This window comes from Cherax quadricarinatus, chromosome 16, assembly GCF_038502225.1.
Source record: "Cherax quadricarinatus isolate ZL_2023a chromosome 16, ASM3850222v1, whole genome shotgun sequence".
NCBI classification, from domain to species: domain Eukaryota; kingdom Metazoa; phylum Arthropoda; class Malacostraca; order Decapoda; family Parastacidae; genus Cherax; species Cherax quadricarinatus.
In genome coordinates, this window is record NC_091307.1 from 47,453,159 (window position 1) to 47,478,220 (window position 25,062).

Consider the following 25,062-nt stretch of genomic DNA (forward strand, 5'->3'; position numbering starts at 1 on the left):
AGTTTCTTCACATCCTCCTCATCTGCATGTATGTCATCCAACACTTGTTGGTATATTCCTTGCTGGTGTCCCCATCTGGTCTGTCCCCTGAGAGGCCTTTCTGTCTCCACTGTAAACACTTCCTTAAATCTCATGTTGAGCTCCTCACATACCTCTTGATCGTTTCTTGTGAGTTCTCCACCTTCTTTCCTCAGCCTTATCACCTGGTCCTTGACTGTTGTCTTCCTCCTAATGTGGCTATACAGCAGTTTCGGATCAGACTTAACTTTCGATGCTATGTCGTTTTCATACTGTCGCTGGGCCTCCCTCCTTATCTGTGCATACTCGTTTCTGGCTCTTCTACTAATCTCCTTATTTTCCTGGGTCCTTTGCCTCCTGTACCTTTTCCATTCTCTGATGCACTTAGTTTTTGCCTCCCTACACCTTCGGGTAAACCAAGGACTCGCTTTGGTGTGTGTGTGTGTACTCACCTAATTGTACTCACCTAATTGTGGTTGCAGGGGTCGAGACTCAGCTCCTGGCCCCTCCTCTTCACTGATCGCTACTGGATCCTCTCTCACTCTGCTTCCTGAGCTTTGTCATACCTCTTCTTAAAACTATGTATGGTTCCTGCCTCCACTACTTCACTTGCTAGGCTATTCCACTTGCTGACAACTCTATGACTGAAGAAATACTTCCTAACGTCCCTGTGACTCGTCTGAGTCTTCAGCTTCCAGTTGTGACCCCTTGTCCCTGTGTCCCCTCTCTGGAACATCCTATCTCTGTCCACCTTGTCTATTCCCCGCAGTATCTTGTATGTCGTTATCATGTCTCCCCTGACCCTTCTGTCCTCCAGTGTCGTCAGTCCGATTTCCCTTAACCTTTCCTCGTACGACATTCCCTTGAGCTCTGGGACTAGCCTTGTTGCAAACCTTTGTACTTTCTCTAACTTCTTGACGTGCTTGACCAGGTGTGGGTTCCAGACTGGTGCTGCATACTCCAGTATGGGCCTAACATACACAGTGTACAGTGTCTTGAACGATTCCTTATTAAGGTATCGGAACGCTATTCTCAGGTTTGCCAGGCGCCCGTATGCTGCAGCGGTTATTTGGTTGATGTGTGCCTCCGGTGATGTGCTCGGTGTTATGGTCACCCCAAGGTCTTTCTCCCTGAGTGAGGTCTGTAGTCTTTGTCCACCTAGCCTATACTCTGTCTGCGGTCTTCTTTGCCCCTCCCCAATCTTCATGACTTTGCATTTGGCTGGATTGAATTCGAGAAGCCAGTTACTGGACCACATGTCAAGCCTCTCCAGGTCTCTTTTCAGTCCTGCCTCATCCTCGTCCGATTTAATTCTTCTCATCAACTTCACGTCATCTGCGAACAGGGACACTTCAGAGTCTATTCCTTCCATCATGTCGTTCACATATATCAAAAATAGCACTGGTCCTAGAACTGACCCCTGTGGGACCCCGCTCGTAACAGGCGCCCACTGTGATACCTCTTCACGTACCATGACTCGTTGCTGCCTCCCTGTCAGGTATTCCCTTATCCATTGCAGTGCCCTTCCTTTTACGTGTGCCTGATCCTCCAGCTTTTGCACTAATCTCTCGTGGGGAACTGTGTCAAAGGCCTTCCTGCAGTCTAGGAAAACGCAATCTACCCAACCCTCTCTCTCGTGTCTTACTTCTGTTACCTTGTCATAAAACTCCAGGAGGTTTGTGATACAAGATTTGCCTTCCATGAACCCATGCTGGTTTTCATTTATAATCTTGTTCCTTTCCACGTGTTCGACCACTCTCCTCCTGATAATCTTCTCCATGACTTTGCACACGATACATGTCAGAGACACAGGTCTGTAGTCTGTGTGTGTGTGTGTGTGTGTGTGTGTGTGTGTGTGTGTGTGTGTGTGTGTGTGTGCGTGTGTGTGTGTGTATCTGTTTCTCTGTATCTCTCTCTGCCTCTGTTTCTCTGTCTCTGTCTGTCTGTCTGTCTGTCTGTCTGTCTCTCTCACTCTCTCTCTCTCTCTCTCTCTCTCTCTCTCTCTCTCTCTCTCTCTCTCTCTCTCTCTCTCTCTCTCTCCCTGTGTCCTTATGAGTCATGACACAAAATAACCCCTACCGCAGGTTTTAGACACACCTCCTGCAGCCAGTAGCCAATCACAGCATAACGTAGTTTACTTTAGGCAATGACGCTGACCAGTCATATTACAGCGTCTATTTCTCTTCTACTTATAATGAGTTGAGATGTACAGAAGGTGTTCATTTGTCTTCATTTGTGTGGGTCGTCGTGAGTCGTTAGGAACCTTCTTCAACATTCACCTGCAACATAGAATAACCTGCAGTCACATTCATCTAAGAGGTTAGCAAAACAGTCTGTATAATCATGTTTATTTCTCATCCGAAACAAACACAATTATTTGGAAAAATAACAAAAAATATTCCTTTGTGCATAGAGCGTAAATAATTCAAATTCACTAAACAGCTTTTAACAGCCATAATCAATATCGCTGGATTGTGAAAGTCTCTATGATGTTAATAATCTTGCATCAAGTTAATATCTATTGCTCACTCTAATTATGGACTGTTGTTTCAAAATATTTTCATATTTTTTCGGAAGAATTTGTGGTACTTAAAAAATGCCAATAGGTGGAAAAAAAATACTCAGTGAATATTTTGTTTACGTCTTATTTTTTGATTATTTAAAAGAAATTCCTCTCAGATCATTTAAAATGAAAATGTTACATAGTGAGCTATGATGAGCATTACTCAAATAACCCGCACATAAAAGAGAGAAGCTTACGACGACGTTTCGGTCCGACTTGGACCATGTGACTTTGTCAATGGTCCAAGTCGGACCGAAACGTCGTCGTAAGCTTCTCTCTTTTATGTGCGGGTTATTTGTGTATCGTTCCAGTCACGGTATTGTGCCTTGTTGTTATTTATGATGAGCATTCTAGCACACTAATATGCTAATCTACAATAATGTTCTGACATCATTCTATACACCTTTAAAACTACTAATCTTAATAGTTAGCGTTTAATTATAATATACATGAGGGAACATTTACGATGGAAATTGAGTTTGAATGACTATTTAAAAGTTTTTAATGAAAGTGTCTTGTTTAAATAATTTGATTGGCTCTCAGTTTCTTATCATCCACTGCAGTAATTCTCTAATTTAGAATAGTATCTATATTTGGATTTGAAAATCATTAATAATCTCCACAAATATTTTAGTTGTCTTACAAAGATTTCAAGCAAATTGTTGTTGTAAAATTCCTCTAAAATCATATGTTATAAGTAGTGGTTTTACTAACCATACCGCCGGTAGGGATTGAACCCGCGGTCATAGAGTCTCAAAACTCCAGCCCGTCGCGTTAGCCACTAGACCAGCTAGCCACAATAAGATTCATCCAACTAGGTATATTTCTACACCATAGGAAGGTTAGCACAGGCACCTCTGTGACCACAAATGCAAGTTTTTACAGACGAATCTCCAGCTAGCGTGGCCGTGACGAACTCTAGCTCAAGTCCCTTCACTGCCGTCAACATGACTCAAGAAATCGTAATGACACGATTACAAACAAACCATACCCCCGGCCGGGATTGAACCCGCGGTCATAGAGTCTCAAAACTCCAGCCCGTCGCGTTAGCCACTAGACCAGCTAGCCACGGGTTCAATCCCGGCCGGGGGTATGGTTTGTTTGCAATCGTGTCATACGATTTCTTGAGTCTAGTGGTTTTATGGCTGCCCGATATGCGCTTCATAACCAGAAGCTTTATGTAAACTGTTAGTATTGTCACCTTTCTTGTTCCAGTTATCAACCATTTTTTGTAGAAATAAAGTTTATCATGAAATATGACAACATAGGCGCATAATATATGTGTAATCATGAATGTTATAATAATGCGACATTATAACACATTAAATGGGACAGGATATGATAACATAACTAACAATGGTCGCAGGTAATTCCTGTCACAGAAGTGGTGGTGGTGAAACTTATCTATTGAAAACTACAGAGGATGAACGGTTACAGAGTAGATCATGACACACACGGGACATCGAGTCGAATCACTGTACTTTCATTCTTGTTACTGTCAGGCGTTCAATATGCTTATTATTATCTTTAATTTAGGATATAGAGGAATGATAAAAGACATGAAATACGCTTTGCCGGTGTGATAAGGAATTAACGCATCACAACCAGTGATGACGGGGATTACTTTCTCGCAGAAGGAAAGCTGGTAAATTTTCGCTTTTGAAACTTCTGTGGCAGATTCATTAGAGTACTTGAATATCTGCACTGTTTGTGCAGCATTGCAAGATAATGCTGATGTGTTTATAGTAACACGAATCATTATCTCCCACACCACAGCAGAATTCGAACCTGCACTCTCTGTATCTAAGTACAAAGTACTTTCGCCATTCATATTTCGACCTCTCTCGCTCTACCTCCTTAACTGAAGTGAATACAACCTCTGGGATCGTGTCGGCTCTGACATCCTCCTTTTTTATTCAACTTTGCATGCTTCTGATGATGTGCTAATTACAACACTAAAGGCCGGGACCTGTCATTCTACTCCCCCTCGTGGTTGTTATACATCCTGTGTCGCTTGGTTTGCAATATTATATACGTATATGTATGTATATATACGTATATGTATGTATATATACGTATATGTATGTATATATATATATATATATATATATATATATATATATATATATATATATATATATATATATATATATATATATATATATATATATATATATATATGTCGTGCCGAATAGGCAGAACTTGCGATCTTGGCTTAAATAGCAACGCTCATCTTGCCATATAGGACAAGTGAAAATTTGTGTATGTAATAATTTCGCCAAAATCATTCTGAACCAAACGAAAAAAATATATTTCACTGTGTTTGTTTAGTATTAAATTATTGTAAACAAATCTAAAATATATTTAGTTGGGTTAGGTTAAAATAAATTGTTCTTGCTATGATAAGGTTAGGTAAGTTTTCTAAGTTCCTTTTGGTGCAAAATTATAATTTTTTACATCAACATTAATGAAAAAAATATATCTTTAAACGTATAAGATAAAATTTTAGAAAGGACTTAATTTTAAATGAGTTCTTGCTAATTGACCAGTTTTACATATTCGGCACTACATATATAAATATATATATATATATATATATATATATATATATATATATATATATATATATATATATATATATATATATATATATATATATATATATATTCTACTTACACTTAGGTCACACTACACATACATGTACACATTTATTTATACACACTCATCTGAGTTTTCTTTGATTTTATCTTAATAGTTCTTGGTCTTATAACTTTTCCTTTTATATCCATGGGGAAGTGGAATAAGAATCTTTCCTCCGTAAGCCATGCGTGTTGTAAAAGTCAACTAAAATGCCGGGAACAATGGTCTAGTAACCCCTTTTCCTGTAAAGATTACTAAAAAGAATAAGAAGAAGAAAATTGTCAAAGTGGGAAGTCTGAATGTGCGTGGATGTTGTGCAAATGATAAGAAAGAGATGATTGTGGATGTTATGAATGAGAAGAAACTGGATGTCCTGGCTTTAAGTGAAACAAAGCTGAAGGGGGTGGGAGAGTTTCAATGGAGAGGAAAAAATGGGATTAGGTCAGGGGTTTCAAATAGAGTTAGAGCTAAAGAAGGAGTAGCAATAATGTTGAAGGATAAGCTATGGCAGGAAAAGAGGGACTACAAATGTATAAATTCAAGGATTATGTGGAGTAAAATAAAGATTGGATGTGAAAAGTGGGTTATTGTAAGCGTGTATGCACCTGGAGAAGAGAGAAGTGCAGGAGAGAGAAGAGAGAATCTGGGAAATGTTGAGTGAATGCGTGGGGAGTTTTGAATCAAGTGTGAGAGTAATGGTGGTTGGGGATTTCAATGCTAAAGTGGGTAAAAATGTTATGGAGGGAGTAGTAGGTAAATTTGGGGTGCCAGGGGTAAATGTAAATGGGGAGCCTTTAATTGAGCTATGTGTAGAAAGAAATTTGGTAATAAGTAAAACATATTTTATGAAAAAAAGGATAAATAAATATACAAGGTATGATGTAGCACGTAATGAAAGTAGTTTGTTAGATTATGTATTGATGGATAAAAGGTTGATGGGTAGGCTCCAGGATGTACATATAGAGGGGCAACTGATATATCGGATCATTATTTAGTTGTAGCTACAGTTAGAGTAAGAGGTAGATGGGAAAAGAGGAAGGTGGCAACAACAAGTAAGTGGGAGGTGAAAGTGTATAAACTAAGGGAGGAGGAAGTTCGGGCGAGATATAAGCGACTATTGGCAGAAAGGTGGGCTAGTGCAAAGATGAGTAGTTTGGGGGTTGAAGAGGGTTGGAATAGTTTTAAAAATGCAGTATTAGAATGTGGGGCAGAAGTTTGTGGTTATAGGAGGGTGGGGGCAGGAGGAAAGAGGAGTGATTGGTGGAATGATGAAGTAAAGGGTGTGATTAAAGAGAAAAAGGTAGCTTACGAGAGGTTTTTACAAAGCAGAAGTGTTATAAGAAGAGCAGAGTGTATGAAGAGTAAAAGAAAGGTGAAGAGAGTGGTGAGAGAGTGCAAAAGGAGAGCAGATGAAAGAGTGGGAGAGGCACTGTCAAGAAATTTTAATGAAAATAAGAAAAAATTTTGGAGTGAGTTAAACAAGTTAAGAAAGCCTAGGGAAAGTATGGATTTGTAAGTTAAAAACAGAGTAGGGGACTTAGTAGATGGGGAGATTAAGGTATTAGGTAGATGGCGAGAATATTTTGAGGAACTTTTAAATGATGAGGAAAAAAGGGAGGCGGTAATTTCATGCACTGGCCAGGGAGGTATACCATCTTTTAGGAGTGAAGAAGAGCAGAATGTAAGTGTGGTGGAGGTACGTGAGGCATTACGTAGAATGAAAGGGGGTAAAGCAGCTGGAACTGGGTGTGATCATGACAGAAATGTCAAAAGCAGGGGGGAATATAGTGTTGGAGTGGTTGGTACTTTTGTTTAATAAATGTATGAAAGAGGGGAAGGTACCTAGGGATTGGCGGAGAGCATGTATAGTCCCTTTATATAAAGGGAAAGGGGACAAAAGAGATTGTAAAAATTATAGAGGAATAAGTTTACTGAGTATACCAGGAAAAGTATACGGTACGTTTATAATTGAAAGAATTAGAGGTAAGACAGAATGTAGGATTGCGGATGAGCAGGGAGGCTTCAGAGTGGGTAGGGGATGTGTAGATCAAGTGTTTACATTGAAGCATATATGTGAACAGTATTTAGATAAAGGTAGGGAAGTTTTTATTGCATTTATGGATTTAGAAAAGGCATATGATAGAGTGGATAGAGGAGCAATGTGGCAGATGTTGCAAGTATATGGAATAGGTGGTAAGTTACTAAATGCTGTAAAGAGCTTTTATGAGGATAGTGAGGCTCAGGTTAGGGTGTGTAGAAGAGAGGGAGAATACTTCCCGGTAAAAGTAGGTCTTAGACAGGGATGTGTAATGTCACCATGTTTGTTTAATATATTTATAGATGGGGTTGTAAAAGAAGTAAATGCTAGGGTGTTCGGGAGAGGGGTGGGATTAAATTATGGGGAATCAAATTCAAAATGGGATGTGACACAGTTACTTTTTGCTGATGATACTGTGCTTATGGGAGATTCTAAAGAAAAATTGCAAAGGTTAGTGGATGAGTTTGAGAATGTGTGTAAAGGTAGAAAGTTGAAAGTGAACATTGAAAAGAGTAAGGTGATGAGGGAATCAAATAATTTAGATAAAGAAAAATTGGATATCAAATTGGGGAGGAGGAGAATGGAAGAAGTGAATGTTTTCAGATACTTGGGAGTTGACGTGTCGGCGGATAGATTTATGAAGGATGAGGTTAATCATAGAATTGAATTGATGAGGAAAAAAAGGTGAGTGGTGCGTTGAGGTATATGTGGAGTCAAAAAACGTTATCTATGGAGGCAAAGAAGGGAATGTATGAAAGTATAGTAGTACCATCACTCTTATATGGATGTGAAGCTTGTGTGGTAAATGCAGCAGCGAGGAGACGGTTGGAGGCAGTGGAGATGTCCTGTCTAAGGGCAATGTGTGGTGTAAATATTATGCAGAAAATTCGGTGTGTTTAAATTAGGAGAAGGTGTGGAGTTAATAAAAGCATTAGTCAGAGGGCAGAAGAGGGGTTGTTGAGGTGGTTTGGTCATTTAGAGAGAATGGATAAAAGTAGAATGACATGGAAAGCATATAAATCTATAGGGGAAGGAAAGAGGGGTAGGGGTCGTCCTCGAAAGGGTTGGAAAGAGGGGGTAAAGGAGGTTACGTGGGCGAGGGGCTTGGACTTCCAGCAAACGTGCATGAGCGTGTTAAATAGGAGTGAATGGAGACGAATGATACTTGGGACCTGACGATCTGTTGGAGTGTGAGCACGGTAATATTTAGTGAAGGGATTCAGGGAAACCGGTTATTTTCATATAGTCGGACTTGAGTCCTGGAAATGGGAAGCACAATGCCTGCACTTTAAAGGAGGGGTTGGGATATTGGCAGTTTGGAGGGATATGTTGTGTATCTTTATACGTATATACATCTAAACTGTTGTATTCTGAGCACCTCTGCAAAAGCAGTGATAATATGTGAGTTTGGTGAAAGTGTTGAATGATGATGAAAGTATTTACTTTTTGGGGATTATCTTTCTTTTTTCGGTCACCCTGCCTCGGTGGGAGACGGCCGACTTGTTGAAAAAAAATATATATATATATATATGCGGGAGGGAAGAGGAGCGATTGGTGGAATGATGATGTAAAGAGAGTAGTAAGGGAGAAAAAGTTAGCATACGAGAAGTTTTTACAAAGTAGAAGTGATGCAAGGAGGGAAGAGTATATGGAGAAAAAGAGAGAGGTTAAGAGAGTGGTAAAGCAATGTAAAAAGAGAGCAAATGAGAGAGTGGGTGAGATGTTATCAGCAAATTTTGTTGAAAATAAGAAAAAGTTTTGGAGTGAGATTAACAAGTTAAGAAAGCCTAGAGAACAAATGGATTTGTCAGTTAAAAATAGGAGAGGCGAGTTATTAAATGGAGAGTTAGAGGTATTGGGAAGATGGAGGGAATATTTTGAGGAATTGTTAAATGTTGATGAAGATAGGGAAGCTGTGATTTCGTGTATAAGACAAGGAGGAATAACATCTTGTAGGAGTGAGGAAGAGCCAGTTGTGAGTGTGGGGGAAGTTCGTGAGGCAGTAGGTAAAATGAAAGGGGGTAAGGCAGCCGGGATTGATGGGATAAAGATAGAAATGTTAAAAGTAGGTGGGGATATAGTTTTGGAGTGGTTGGTGCAATTATTTAATAAATGTATGGAAGAGGGTAAGGTACCTAGGGATTGGCAGAGAGCATGCATAGTTCCTTTGTATAAAGGCAAAGAGGATAAAAGAGAGTGCAAAAATTATAGGGGGATAAGTCTGTTGAGTATACCTGGTAAAGTGTATGGTAGAGTTATTATTGAAAGAATTAAGAGTAAGACGGAGAATAAGATAGCAGATGAACAAGGAGGCTTTAGGAAAGGTAGGGGGTGTGTGGACCAGGTGTTTACAGTGAAACATATAAGTGAACAGTATTTAGATAAGGCTAAAGAGGTCTTTGTGGCATTTTTGGATTTGGAAAAGGCGTATGACAGGGTGGATAGGGGTGCAATGTGGCAGATGTTGCAAGTGTATGGTGTAGGAGGTAGGTTACTGAAAGCAGTGAAGAGTTTTTACGAGGATAGTGAGGCTCAAGTTAGAGTATGTAGGAAAGAGGGAAATTATTTCCCAGTAAGAGTAGGCCTTAGACAAGGATGTGTGATGTCACCGTGGTTGTTTAATATATTTATAGATGGGGTTGTAAGAGAAGTAAATGCGAGGGTCTTGGCAAGAGGCGTGGAGTTAACAGATAAAGAATCACACACAAAGTGGGAGTTGTCACAGCTGCTCTTTGCTGATGACACTGTGCTCTTGGGAGATTCTGAAGAGAAGTTGCAGAGATTGGTGGATGAATTTGGTAGGGTGTGCAAAAGAAGAAAATTAAAGGTGAATACAGGAAAGAGTAAGGTTATGAGGATAACAAAAAGATTAGGTGATGAAAGATTGAATATCAGATTGGAGGGAGAGAGTATGGAGGAGGTGAATGTATTCAGATATTTGGGAGTGGACGTGTCAGCGGATGGGTCTATGAAAGATGAGGTGAATCATAGAATTGATGAGAAAAGAGTGAGTGGTGCACTTAGGAGTCTGTGGAGACAAAGAACTTTGTCCTTGGAGGCAAAGAGGGGAATGTATGAGAGTATAGTTTTACCAACGCTCTTATATGGGTGTGAAGCATGGGTGATGAATGTTGCAGCGAGAAGAAGGCTGGAGGCAGTGGAGATGTCATGTCTGAGGGCAATGTGTGGTGTGAATATAATGCAGAGAATTCGTAGTTTGGAAGTTAGGAGGAGGTGCGGGATTACCAAAACTGTTGTCCAGAGGGCTGAGGAAGCGTTGTTGAGGTGGTTCGGACATGTAGAGAGAATGGAGCGAAACAGAATGACTTCAAGAGTGTATCAGTCTGTAGTGGAAGGAAGGCGGGGTAGGGGTCGGCCTAGGAAAGGTTGGAGGGAGGGGGTAAAGGAGGTTTTGTGTGCGAGGGGCTTGGACTTCCAGCAGGCATGCGTGAGCGTGTTTGATAGGAGTGAATGGAGACAAATGGTTTTTAATACTTGACGTGCTGTTGGAGTGTGAGCAAAGTAACATTTATGAAGGGGTTCAGGGAAACCGGCAGGCCGGACTTGAGTCCTGAAGATGGGAAGTACAGTGCCTGCACTCTGAAGGAGGGGTGTTAATGTTGCAGTTTAAAAACTGTAGTGTAAAGCACCCTTCTGGCAAGACAGTGATGGAGTGAATGATGGTGAAAGTTTTTCTTTTTCGGGCCACCCTGCCTTGGTGGGAATCGGCCAGTGTGATAAAAATGTATATATATATATATATATATATATATATATATATATATATATATATATATATATATATATATATGTATATATATATATATATATATATATATATATATATATATATATATATATATATATATATATGTATATATATATATATATATATATATATATATATACATATATATATATATATATATATATATATATATATACATTGCCGTTGCGTTCAGATTAATGTTTGCCTTATATGAAAAAAAAAAGAATTTTATTTTGCTTATTTGGCAGAAAACAACTTTCCCAAATTGTCCAAATTCACCAGTTTGGCTTATTTGACACGATATTTTTGACTTGCGTAAGAAATCCAAATTGCCAAAGCAATCGTAGACAAGCTCTTGGACGTTGATGGCCACTTGATTTCAAAACGAGTTGCCGCCAGCATGGCAAAATTTTAAATCTCTCAAGATTATTCCGGTTCATCCCTTAAAGTCTACAACTGTTCAAGAAAATGTAGTTACAATCGAGTATAGATAATTTGTCTGAAAAATATTTTAGCTAATATAGGATAAAAAAAAAAAAGCTATACCACGGGCTGGTTTAGAACCCGCGATCAGAGAGTCTCTGATCGCGGGTTCTAACCCCGCCCGTGGTATGATTTGTTTGCAATCGTGTCATTACCATTTCTTGAGGCACAGGATAAAAGTTGTTGAATGCGTCGCTAACAATATTCCTCCTTTTATTTCCACAGAGGAAGAATATGCGGGAGCGTCGTAAATGTCAACCAACATGTGTGAGAGAGCGAACCAGATTTGTGCATATGTGGGTGGGCGGCATGTCCCTTCGTTCCATTGCTCTGTCATCTGGCGTCAGCGTGTCCACGGTGTTCAGGTGGATACACCGCTGGCTGCGTGAGGGTAACGTCAACACGAGACGTTACGTGTACAGGCCTCGTTTAGGAATTGCTACATTAAATGGAGTGTTTCCTTCTCCTATATTCCCAAGTTGTTTTCCGGCATTGGTTGGTCCTACACATCTACAAGGATATTGCGAACAAAACTATCTGCCACATTACAACCATAATAAAATAAAAACATTCTTTGACTCTTTCTCTGGTGGCTTAAAGTACCCTGTAGCGGTAAACAACTTTGAAACTGGAATTCAGAGTTTCGATGGTAAGTCAGATCTCAGGAAACCGCAAAGTATTGGGAACAGATTGGTTTACCCAGATCTTGAAGCTTATATAAGCCGTTTGCTTCAAAACAGAACGTTAGTCAATCGATAATAACAAATGGCTCCAAAACACAGCAGAATCTTGCTAGACGGAGAAAAATTAAAGACCAACACTTTAGTTCTCACACAAGGAGTCAGCATTTGAACTATGAATACTAACCACGTTACCCAGGGGATTATTTACAGTAAATTTACAATAGACAATCAATATTACTCGATTTCCTTATAATAATTTATTTAATTGACTCAGAACTCATACACTGAAAACTATCATTGAAACTAATTTTATATGAAAATTATTTGTGCATAGTGGGTGCTTGCAAATAACATTAGAAAGTAAAAATAGAACAAACTACAACAGTCTTAATGGTCTGTATTCTGTTCCAACCTGCTTAGGAGCTAGCAATGTGTTCCAGTCGTCTAAATCTATATTTCAGATTCAATACATTCCTAAATCTAAATTTATCCAGCTTCAATCCATCACTTACGATTTTGTCTTGCTTAGATATCCGCATTAGTCTACTAATATCATCTTTTTTTATACATGTCTTGCATTGATGTACTTTAATAACATCTCACTTCAGTCTTATTCAGAGATCTCAATCAATATTAGTGTGAATAATTTCTATGTGAATTATTCTGACATAATTTTCAATATTTTCTCCAATGTGTTTATGTATTCTGTTGTATGAAGAACAGATGTGAGCCTCATAATCTAGATGTGGCCTAAGTACTGCAAAAAAAATTTAGACTCCTATACCTTATGATTCTTGATATAAATTTATGCTCTGTTAGTCTTATTAAGGTCTCGTAGGCACTCGTATTTTGTCTTGAGATTCCTGTTTACCGTAACACCAAGTTTTTTTTTCACATTCTCTTTGATCAAGATCTATAATATTTTTACTCCAAAGAATTAGAACTTGCTCTTTCAACATTAAACCTCATCAGTTTTTTTTCCTACCACAACATTTGTTCTACTAAATAATTCTAAAGTTCAGTGGAAACTAACTCTGATTTTATTTATTACCTACCTTTGTATGATTACAAAATTGTCTTACAGCTATTTATTCTTCAAAATAAATAATGTAAACAATGAATAACAAGAAAAAGGATCATTGAGGAATGCCACAAGTAACTTTCCATAATGTTGACGTCACTCTATTCTTATAGACTCTGTTTTATATTAGTCAATAATGTCTCGATCCAAGAAGACATCGATACCATGCCTAACCCTTCTAGGGTAGGGTAGGTGCCTGAGCCCGAGCCTTTAGCTCATAAGACTGTCATTTCCATTAGCCCCCTTGGGGCGGGGATGGCAGACCAGAGAGGCCTAGCTTGTGGCTAGGCTTGGGGACAGTTGGTCCCTAAGATGAGGAGGTACTTGTGCCTCCTCCCATGGGAGACTTAGGTCTCAGACACTCCCTAGAGGGAGCTAAGGCCGGGCCACCACTTGGAAAAGGCCCGGGCCGGGAGAATACCGGCTAATCTTTAATAATAATAATAATCCAAGAAGATATACTTCCTACAAAACCTTGAACTGCAACATCCGCGATCTACGTTCGCTTGCGTAGTGACCCAAACATAGATCTACGTTTTTTTAACATGCTTTCGAATGGGGAAAATCAAGGTCGGAGCACTACGCGCATAAACGTAGATCTACTTTTGGACTGTTTAAGGGTTAGCAGTTATCTGTGAGAGAATCTTATGAAACATTTACTGACAAAGGAGAAGACACCATTATATGCAATATTATGGTCGATTGCCTTAAATGCTTCATAAAAACAGATTGCTATTTTTTAGACACAGTCGCCCCTTTGTGAACACAAGTAGAGATTAATATAAGCTCATCAAAATTACTTTTTTTATATTCGATATTATATATATATATATATATATATATATATATATATATATATATATATATATATATATATATATATATATATATATATATATATATATATATATATATATATATAATATATATGTATATATATATATATATATATATAAATATATATATATATATATATATAAATATATATATATAAATATATATATATATATATATAAATTATTTATTATTATTTTTTTATTATCACACTGGCCGATTCCCACCAAGGCAGGGTGGCCCGAAAAAGAAAAACTTTCACCATCATTCACTCCATCACTGTCTTGCCAGAAGGGTGCTTTACACTACAGTTTTTAAACTGCAACATTAACACCCCTCCTTCAGAGTGCAGGCACTGTACTTCCCATCTCCAGGACTCAAGTCCGGCCTGCCGGTTTCCCTGAACCCCTTCATAAATGTTACTTTGCTCACACTCCAACAGCACGTCAACTATTAAAAACCATTTGTCTCCATTCACTCCTATCAAACACGTTCACGCATGCCTGCTGGAAGTCCAAGTCCCTCGCACACAAAACCTCCTTTACCCCCTACCTCCAACCTTTCCTAGGCCGACCCCTACCCCGCCTTCCTTCCACTACAGACTGATACACTCTTGAAGTCACTCTGTTTCTCTACATTCTCTCCACATGTCCGAACCACCTCAACAACCCTTCCTCAGCCCTCTGGACAACAGTTTTGGTAATCCCGCATCTCCTCCTAACTTCCAAACTACGAATTCTCTGCATTATATTCACACCACACATTGCTCTCAGACATGACATCTCCACTGCCTCCAGCCTTCTCCTCGCTGCAACATTCATCACCCATGATTCACACCCATATAAGAGCGTTGGTAAAACTATACTCTCATACATTCCACTCTTTGCCTCCAAGGACAAAGTTCTTTGTCTCCACAGACTCCTAAGTGCACCACTCACCCTTTTCCCCTCATCAATTCTATGATTCACCTCATCTTTCATAGACCCATCAGCTGACACGTCCACTCCCAAATATCTGAATACATTCACCTCCTCCACACTCTCTCTCTCTCCAATCTGATATCCAATCTTTCATCACCTAATCTTTTTATCCTCATAACCTTACTCTTTCCTGTATTCACTTTTAATTTTCTTCTTTTGCACACCCTACCAAATTCATCCACCAATCTCTGCAACTTCTCTTCAGAATCTCCCAAGAGCACAGTGTCATCAGCAAAGAGCAGCTGTGACAACTCCCACTTTATGTGTGATTCTTTATCTTTTAACACCACACCTTTTGCCAAGACCCTCGCATTTACTTCTCTTACAACCCCATCTATAAATATATTAAACAACCATGGTGACATCACACATTCTTGTCTAAGGCCTACTTTTACTGGGAAATAATTTCCCTCTTTCGTACATACTCTAACTTGAGCCTCACTATCCTCGTAAAAACTCTTCACTGCTTTCGGTAACCTACCTCCTACACCATACACCTGCAACATCTGCCACATTGCCCCCTATCCACCCTGTCATACTTCTTTTCCAAATCCATAAATGCCACAAAGACCTCTTTAGCCTTATCTAAATACTGTTCACTTATATGTTTCACTGTAAATACCTGGTCAACACCCCCCCCCCTACATTTCCTAAAGCCGCCTTGTTCATCTGCTATCCTATTCTCCGTCTTACTCTTAATTCTTTCAATAATAACTCTACCATACACTTTACCAGGTATGCTCAACAGACTTATCCCCCTATAATTTTTGCACTCTCTTTTATCCCCTTTGCCTTTATGCAAAGGAACTGTGCATGCTCTCTGCCAATCCCTAGGTACCTTACCCTCTTCCATACATTTATTAAATAATTGCACCAACCACTCCAAAACTATATCCCCACCTGCTTTTAACATTTCTATCTTTATCCCATCAATCCAGGCTGCCTTACCCCCTTTCATTTTACCTACTGCCTCACGAACTTCCCCCACACTCACAACTGTCTCTTCCTCACTTCTACAAGATGTTATTCCTCCTTGCCCTATACACGAAATCACAGCTTCCCTATCTTCATCAACATTTAACAATTCCTCGAAATATTCCCTCCATCTTCCCAATACCTCTAACTCTCCATTTAATAACTCTCCTCTTATATTTTTAACTGACAAATCCATTTGTTCCCTAGGCTTCCTTAACTGTTAATCTCACTCCAAAAGTTTTTCTTATTTTCGACAAAATTTGTTGATAACATCTCACCCATTCTCTCATTTGCTCTCTTTTTACATTGCTTCACCACTCCCTTAACCTCTCTCTTTTTCTCCATATACTCTTCCCTCCTTGCATCACTTCTACTTTGTAAAAACTTCTCATATGCTAACTTTTTCTCCCTTACTCCTCTCTTTACATCATCATTCCACCAATCGCTCCTCTTCCCTCCCGCGCCCACTTTCCTGTAACCACAAACTTCTGCTGAACACTCTAACACTACATTTTTAAACCTACCGCATACTTCTTCGACCCAATTGCCTATGCTCTCATTAGCCCATCTATCCTCCAATAGCTGTTCACCTATCTCTTCCCTGATGCTTCTATTCTCCTTGTACCCTATCTACCTTTTACTCTCAGTGTAGCTACAACTAGAAAGTGATCTAATATATCTGTGGCCCCTCTATAAACACGTACATCCTGAAGTCTACTCAACAATCTTTTATCTACCAATACATAATCCAACAAACTACTGTCATTTCGCCCTACATCATATCTTGTATACTTATTTATCCTCTTTTTCTTAAAATATGTATTACCTATAACTAAACCCCTTTCTATACAAAGTTCAATCAAAGGGCTCCCATTATCATTTACACCTTTCACTCCAAACTTACCTACCACACCCTCTCTAAAAGTTTCTCCTACTTTAGCATTCAGATCCACTACCACAATTACTCTCTCACTTGGTTCAAAGGCTCCTATACATTCACTTAACATCTCCCAAAATCTTTGTCTCTCCTCTACATTCCTCTCTTCTTCAGGTGCATACACGCTTATTATGACCCACTTCTCGCATCCAACCTTCACCCTTTACTTTAATCCACATAATTCTTGAATTTACACATTCATATTCTCTTTTCTCCTTCCATAACTGATCCTTCAACATTACTGCTACCCCTTCCTTTGCTCTAACTCTCTCAGATACTCCAGATTTAATCCCATTTATTTCCCCCCACCGAAACTCCCCTACCCCCTTCAGCTTTGTTTCGCTTAGGGCCAGGACATCCAACTTCTTTTCATTCATAACATCAGCAGTCATATATATATATATATATATATATATATATATATATATATATATATATATATATATATATATATATATATATATATATATATATATATATATATATATATATATATATATATATATATATATATATATATATATATATATATATATATATATATATATATATATACATTATACAAGCAACGTGGAGACTGTGGAGGACATGTTTAGATACGTACACTTTCCTGCATGAAACAAACATATAGCCGTCGGTTCATATCTGTTAACAGCACAAGTTCCAGCAGCCTCTCCCTGGACGTCCCTACTGGGTGCTCTTCCAGGTTCTACAGTGGCGGTGGATTAACAGTTTTGTTATTCACATAATTTTCCCCCAAAGGAGCGTATATCTCAGCATTTTATTATCATCTGAAATGCTCCGGGTTTTTAACAGTTTCAGTAAAATTTCAAATTTCCATCTACCCAGACTAAAGTTACGAAGTTTCATTATTCTTATGGGATGCATCATCATGAATATTTTTAAGCTGGTTTGAAGAAACATTCCTTCGTTACTGAGTATAAATTATACTGCCATTCATTTCATAAAACTGGTAAATTGAAACTTATGCCACTCAATCACACAGTGGTTGGCAAACTTTTTTTTGGGTGTTACCCCCAAAACAAATTTGTGCATAGCACAATTACCCATAGAATCTGGAAAAACACAAGGAGCATTCAAATTTAAAATAGTTTATTGAACCCATTTGTATGAAGAATAGTCATCCAAACTGAAAAAGTTTGTATTATGTGCGATACAGCAATTTTGGAAATAAAACACAAAATTAACGAAATAATAAAATGAAAAATAAACTGCATGAAATAAAATACAGAAACAGTTAAATTGGCCATGGAAAGTTATAAACATTCTAACATAAACAATGAACTTCTATTGACTGCAAGCAGACAGTTAATGATAGCGAGACAAGACACCAGTTGTTGTGCCGGCTCCCGAGTCACTCCTGACACTTGTGGTGTTGTCATCACTTCTGACACTCGTGGTGTTGTCAGCCGCTGCGGTCCTTACCCGTTTTACATCATTGCCAACTTAAGAAATGGTCCCTACAAATTAGATTTTTTATTTTATTAAGAAACCATAAATTATTTGTTTGAAAAAATATTACTTTCGTAATTTGCCTCTGTTATTAAACTAATATTATTAAAATCAAAGAAAACACTAAACCGACAAGGGTTATACAGCGTCTTTTGTTAAATAATTTTTTTGTGCAAGTTTATATATGTGTGTATTGAGCCTTCATTACTCCCCCGCCCCCCCCCCCGGCGATTTTCATTTTTACCCCATTTGGGGATATTTACCCCAGTTCCCCGACCCCTGTAATAACAGAATGAAGTTCTGGCAACCACATCATTGGTGGTGAAGACTTGTTGACGATTTGATGAGTCAGTCTCCTGTTTGGCAACTATTCCAAGAATTTATCAAGCACTTTATTAATTTGCCGTAAGAGGCGTCTGTCATACAACATAGAAGACATTAATAAGAGGCAAACTAATTTATTAAACGCGATGAAAAAATCGCACATTTTTTTACACATAAACTAGTCACATCTCGACCAATACCATTTTGAGATTTAAAGTGGCAAAATATCACCTATGCACTCCATTAAATATACCAATATTTTTATAAGTAGGATGAACTAACGTAAATATGAGAAGTTGATGAGTAAGATAAGCGTGCAACAGTTAGGTATCTCTATTTCAGAATGTTTTCTGACACCAGTAAGCTTCGTCAGTCGAATATAGCTGATGCAGCAGAATCAGAAGAGATAAACGAGTATTAATCTTTTTAAAGGAGATATGAGGATTCTTTCTCCACTTAACAGAACGAAAATATTAACACTGAGTATAGGGCACCTATACACGCAAATAGTCCTCTTGTTAAATGTAAAATATCATAAAAACACACAAAAAAATTATTCCCATTTTTTTCTCTCATTAGCATTTTTCCTAAAATTATTTTAAATCTTTAAAGAAAAATATTTGCATATATTCAAAAAAATCAATTTGATGAAAATAGAAAGAAAGGAAAATTGTCACCCATAGAGCCCAAATGATCTAAAAATGGGCTGAATTAAGATGCACCAACATCTTATGTAAAAGCCGATTAGAAAAGTTTCTCTTTTTTTCGCATCGACACCATGCCCAGCCCTTCTTGGGTAGGGTAGGTGTCTGAGCCCGAGTTTACAGCTCACAAGACTGTCATTCCCATTAGCGCCCTTGTGGCGGGGAAGGCAGACCAGAGAGGCCTAGCTTGTGGCTAGGTCTGGGGACAGTTGGTCCCTAAGATGTGGGGGTACTTGTGCCTCCTCCCATGGGAGACTTAAGTCTCAGACACTCCCTAAAGAGGGAGCCAAGACCGGGCCACCACTTGGAAAAGGCCCGGGCCGGGAGAATACCCGCGAATCTTTAATAATAATAATAAAGTTTCTTTTCTGAATTGAAGTAAATATCACTATTTAATCAATAAAATTAGCTAGGAAAACTCACCAGTGTTGAAAAATTGAAGCAGGAAGATGAGTCAATGGTAAGGCACGAAATCCATTTTTTTTGTTATTTTATTACATGTACGTAAGCAAAATTTAATAGGTACAATGCGTCTGCATCAATGGGCCTCCATACTGAAGCTAGTACGGAAGCCTGGATATTGAAGCCAATCCGAAGAGGTTAACTGAATAAAAATTTCACACTATTTCACACGTAAAATTGTCAAATGTGCTCCTACACATAACAACTAGGCAAGTACAAACAGGAAGCATGTCTGTCTCGATCTCAGCAGACGGAAGATCCAGTCTCCACCGCGTCTTGTGCTAAATGATCCTTGTGGGTTTAGCATTTAGAAAGTCACACTTACAGAAGAGTGAGGAATACAGTTTTACAGGCGAGTGGGAAGAGGGACGGGAACAAGAAATGGAGAAGAGGAAGTAGTGGTAGTGATAACGGTAGGTAGTGGAGGTAATAACAGAAGAAACAGGCGTGGTAGAAAGTAGGGAGCAGTTTAGTAGCACAAGAGAGAAAAAGTGGGGAGGAAAGGGAGGCAAAAGTAAAGGTAGTAGCAATAGCAGAGCAATGGGGAGGATGGGGGGAAGATGGAAAGAGGATTCAGCATATGTGACCATCAGTTTCTTGATTCGGAAATTTCCACTCTTCGTGATTCGTTCTCTCGTCTTGGCTACCCTTCCGATTTCATAAACTGCCTTATCACGTGCTAAACGGACTTCTTCTCTCCCAAACTCTCTACTCTTGTGAAATCTCCAGTTCTCTGCCTCCCCTATATTTCCATTCTAACCTCAGCAGCTCTTTCCGTTCCTTAGACATTAAACTTACTTATCGTCAGACTAACACCTTTCGCAGTGATCTAGTTCGTACTTGCCCTCTGTAAATGCCTCTGACGTCTACTTTATTTCATGCTCCTCTTATCAACTCCAATACTTTGGAGAGACTGGTCGCTCTCTTTCTGATTGACTTAAGAACACAAATGAAGTGGTAGGAATGCCGACACCAGTAATGCACTTTTATGTCGTGTTACAGATCACAGTTACCCTTTATGAAAATAAATAGTTCAAAATACCGACAAGATGGAAAATAAACACATAATCAGTATAATGTGATCCTATATTGACAACGTTTGGCTCACACAGTGGGGTTTATCAAGTCACAAATAGATCTGCCTGGGTGAATCGTACATGGGTATTTATAGGATGGAGAGTTAGGTGGAGAATGCTGGGTAGGCTGGATATGAAACGGATCTGTAAGGGACTGCTGAGAATATAGATAAATCGTTCAGAGAACCGACAAGTTGATAAATTGGACACATGTGAAAAACTTGGGTATCTTTATTGAGGAAATGTTTCGCCACACAGTGACTTCATCAGTCCATACAAAGGAGAATGGTGAAGAACAGGTGGAGTTTGAGGTAATCAGTCCCTCAGTTTTGAGTCGATGCAATTAGTCCATCTATACATACCACGGGCGGGGATAGAACCCGCGATCAGAAAGTCTCAAAACTCCAGACCATCGCGTTAGCCACTGGACCAGCTAGCCACAATAAGATTCGTCCAACTAGGTATATTTCTACACCATAGGAAGGTTAGCACAGGCACCATTGTGACCACAAATGCAAGTTTTTACAGACGAATCTCCAGCTAGCGTGGCTGTGACGTGTCATTACGATTTCGTGAGTCAAGTCCATCAATCTAGAAAAGCATACAGCATAAATGCAAAGTGGCTTATATACTGTAGACAGGTGAGGTGAAGCAGTCGAAGGTGGTATCACACTTGAGAAATCCAAATGTGGAAGTATGTCATGACTAAAGGTTTACCAGTTGAAGAATTCCCTGTATTAAGATTCCAAGGTGTTGCTGTGACTGACAGGAATGATAATAAATTGAGATATATGTGCTGTATTCTTTTCAAGATTGGTGGACTGATTATATTGACTCAAGGCTGAGGGACTGATTACCTCAAACTCCTGTTCTTCACTATTCTTCATTATATGGACTGTTGAAGCCACTGTGTGGCGAAACGTTTCCTCAGTAAAGATACCCAAGTGTTGCACATGTGTCTAATTTACAGCTGAGAATGTTTGGTAGTCTGGATCTGACACGGACCTGCATGGGACGGGCGGTGTGTGTTTGTAGTTATGTAGGATAACGATGAAGAATTTTATTGGCAAGTGGTTCAGCAATGTTATAGAAGCCGTTGTTTTGGTTGAAGTTGTTGGATATACAATTAAGTGATGATTCCAGGATTCTGAGGTATTGAGTGTTGTCTTCTCTGGCGATAAGTCTTGTGTTTCTGTAGTTGATTAAATAGTTGTGGGAATTTAGGTGTCAAACACAGGCGTTCCTTAAATTGTCCGATCTGCCTGCGTAATGGTGTTCCGGAATACGTGTTACAGGCTTTTTATTATAGGTTTTTATTTGCGTGTAATGAGTTCCTTGAGGAAAATTGCTCTCCAATTGAACAAGTATTTTCTAAACTTCACTATCCTCGTCACTTCTTCAGAGACTGCGGACAACTTTAATTAACATACCCATAGAAGACACTGCCGAGAGTAGATACATAGTCCTCCCCACCAACTCCGTTGCCAAACACGTTTCCAACATCTTTTTCAATACTTTATTCCAAGTATCTACTCCACATCCACCACCACGTACTATTCACCCAGGCAGCTCCGCTTTTGACTTGATAAAGCCCACAATGTGTTCGAAACATTGTCAATAAAGGATTACAATATACCGATTTGTGTTGATTTTTCCCTCACAACTATTCATTTGACTGGTCCTCCGCTGAAACTGTCTACTCTACTTTTAGCTTTCACAGTCGCCGTCTTGTTGAATCACCCCTTATACACAACTTTCTTTGTATGAATCTTAGTCCTGGGTTTGTCCCTGTAGATGCCTTCCTTTCGTTTGGGGTTTTTCACAGCCATGATGAGGGTAGACAAGGCAGAGGAGATGTGCCAGAACTGCTAACACGTTGTCCAGCGCCCTTAAAACACTATCTCCTGGAGTGCCAAGTCACTTAGATACTCTGCAGGCAGCTAGCACTGACGTCCCCTCCCGAAAAAGACCCAGAGAGGACTGTGGCTACCCTATTGTACCATGGAGTCAACGCCCCAGACAAGCATGTATGCATATGCATATCTCTGAATATGCGTATATACATGTATAATGCGTCCAGCATGCACATGTATATGATCCATTATTCATATTACAGACGCCGTAGTCGCTTATGAGACGCACCAGATGAACTGTCCAGAACATTTCTTGAGTATCATAATCTGCAACTTTGCAGAGCCTTTTCTTGTTCGGGAGCCAGAGACGGGTCATCGCAAGATTAAGACACGTGTCAGGACCCCGGTCGAGACGAACCATATACATACGTACTTCTTTTCTGTTTGTGCGACTTTGTAAATAGTCCAAGTCGGACCGAAAAGTGTCCGTAAGCTCTTCTCTCCTGAATGGGGGCTACTTGTGTACTGTTCCAGTCACAGTATTGTGCCTTTTTGTTCTTCACGATTGTTATTATTGCTATTATTATTATTATTATTATTATTATTATTATTATTATTATTATTATTATTATTATTATTATTATTATTATTATTATTATTATTATTATTATTATTTTAGTGTTATTATAATCCCTCCAATACGTCTGATTTTCACCGAGCACTATCATCGAATTAGGAGAAACCTTTTTGAACGGCTGTTGTAAAGCCACCGAAGATATTAATAGTAAAATGAACTATTCCACGATGCTGGGAATCGATTAGAAAACTTTGGTCTTACGAAATTTGAACATGCCAATATTGTTAAAATCTTCTTCTCATACTGTACGGCAGCACCGAAATTTTGAAGCTGATTGGGCGAGGCATTCTCAAAAACTTATAGGAAGAAAAAAATAGAAACAAATAAAAAATTCGGGCACCGTTTTAAAGTTTCCCATCGGAGATATTTACAAAAAATCAAATAGTGTAACTCTGGATTCGAAAAGGAAAACCAGAATATTTAACAAGTTACTCTATCAATGATGGCTGACCATAATAAAGACGCAATGCATACGAGACAAATTTCTCGTCAGGTTTATGACTGGATCATTGACAGGAAATAGCGCTAACTACAAATCTATGCATCTGAGTGGTAAAGACAGGAAAGGAATACCTCCCTAGGAGCAAGGAATTGTTCTTGTTCGTAAATAATTTTGAGAAATGGCTTATATCCGGATAGAAAAATTTGCAGACGAGACAAAATTGTTGAAAAATTCAACATTCAAAAAAGAGTTTTCAGAATTTCTAAATTCGTTGGAGTACGTAGCTGTTGACGTGGAAGATCAAATTTAGCGTTGACAATGTTGACATTTTTAAATAATTTTGAAAAAGAATTGGAAAATGTTTGGCAAATAATTCTAGCAGATTCATTGCTAGACATTTCAAGTATAAAACGCAAGAAATCCCAGTGAATTTTCAAACGCATTTGAATATGGGTATCCTGAATATAATGTCCATTAAGATCTTCTACGTTGAAGAGGGTAAAGAGAAGGGGGAACTGATTGAGTAAAATTTCTAAAATAAAAAAAAATCTCAAGAAAGACTCAAGATTTTACCGTTCTGAAGAATATGATACGTCGAAGAGATCTCATTCATACTCTCAAGATAATGAATGGTTTTGATACCCTCGTAAAGGAGGAACAATTTGAGGAGAAACAAGAGTCAATATCTGTAAACAATGACATGAAGCTTCTGTGCAAGTGATGCAACACGAATGTGTATTAAAGCTGTTTTGAAATCAGATTTTTAACTGAATGGTTTTAGCTACTTACTGATGCTATAAATGCAATGATACTTCTGTAATTTAGGAATCAACTGGACATAGAGTTAAACATTGAGTTAAACTAGACATAATAATGATGGGAAATTGTGATCAGCATGTTTCTTGATGATTAATACATATTCTGCAGTAGTTGGGAATCTTTACTGTTGAAGGTTTTCGCATAACAGTAGGCTTCTTCAGTCAAGTATAGAGGCAGCAGGTGAAATAAAGAGGATGTAATCAGTCCGTCAACCATGGATAAATAGTATTTGAGGTGGTCAGTCCCTTAGCCATATGATGAGTTCAGCTTC

At 38.7% G+C, this 25,062-nt stretch overlaps 2 protein-coding genes across 2 annotated transcripts in view; both read left to right on the top strand.

Annotated features, from left to right (window-relative positions):
- LOC138852787 (uncharacterized) overlaps nucleotides 1–24,499 on the top strand; it is a 97,484-nt gene extending 72,985 nt beyond the window's left edge. The window contains exons 13-15 of the mRNA XM_070085664.1: nucleotides 11,737–12,160; nucleotides 23,157–23,322; nucleotides 24,352–24,499. Of these exons, the coding sequence (XP_069941765.1) occupies nucleotides 11,737–12,160; nucleotides 23,157–23,322; nucleotides 24,352–24,499 (738 nt within the window). The remainder of the gene's footprint in view (nucleotides 1–11,736; nucleotides 12,161–23,156; nucleotides 23,323–24,351) is intronic.
- Nucleotides 24,500–24,558: 59 nt separating this feature from the next.
- LOC128688807 (glutamate receptor ionotropic, kainate 2-like) overlaps nucleotides 24,559–25,062 on the top strand; it is an 83,588-nt gene continuing 83,084 nt past the window's right edge. The window contains exon 1 of the mRNA XM_070085666.1: nucleotides 24,559–24,689. Within this exon, the coding sequence (XP_069941767.1) occupies nucleotides 24,559–24,689 (131 nt within the window). The remainder of the gene's footprint in view (nucleotides 24,690–25,062) is intronic.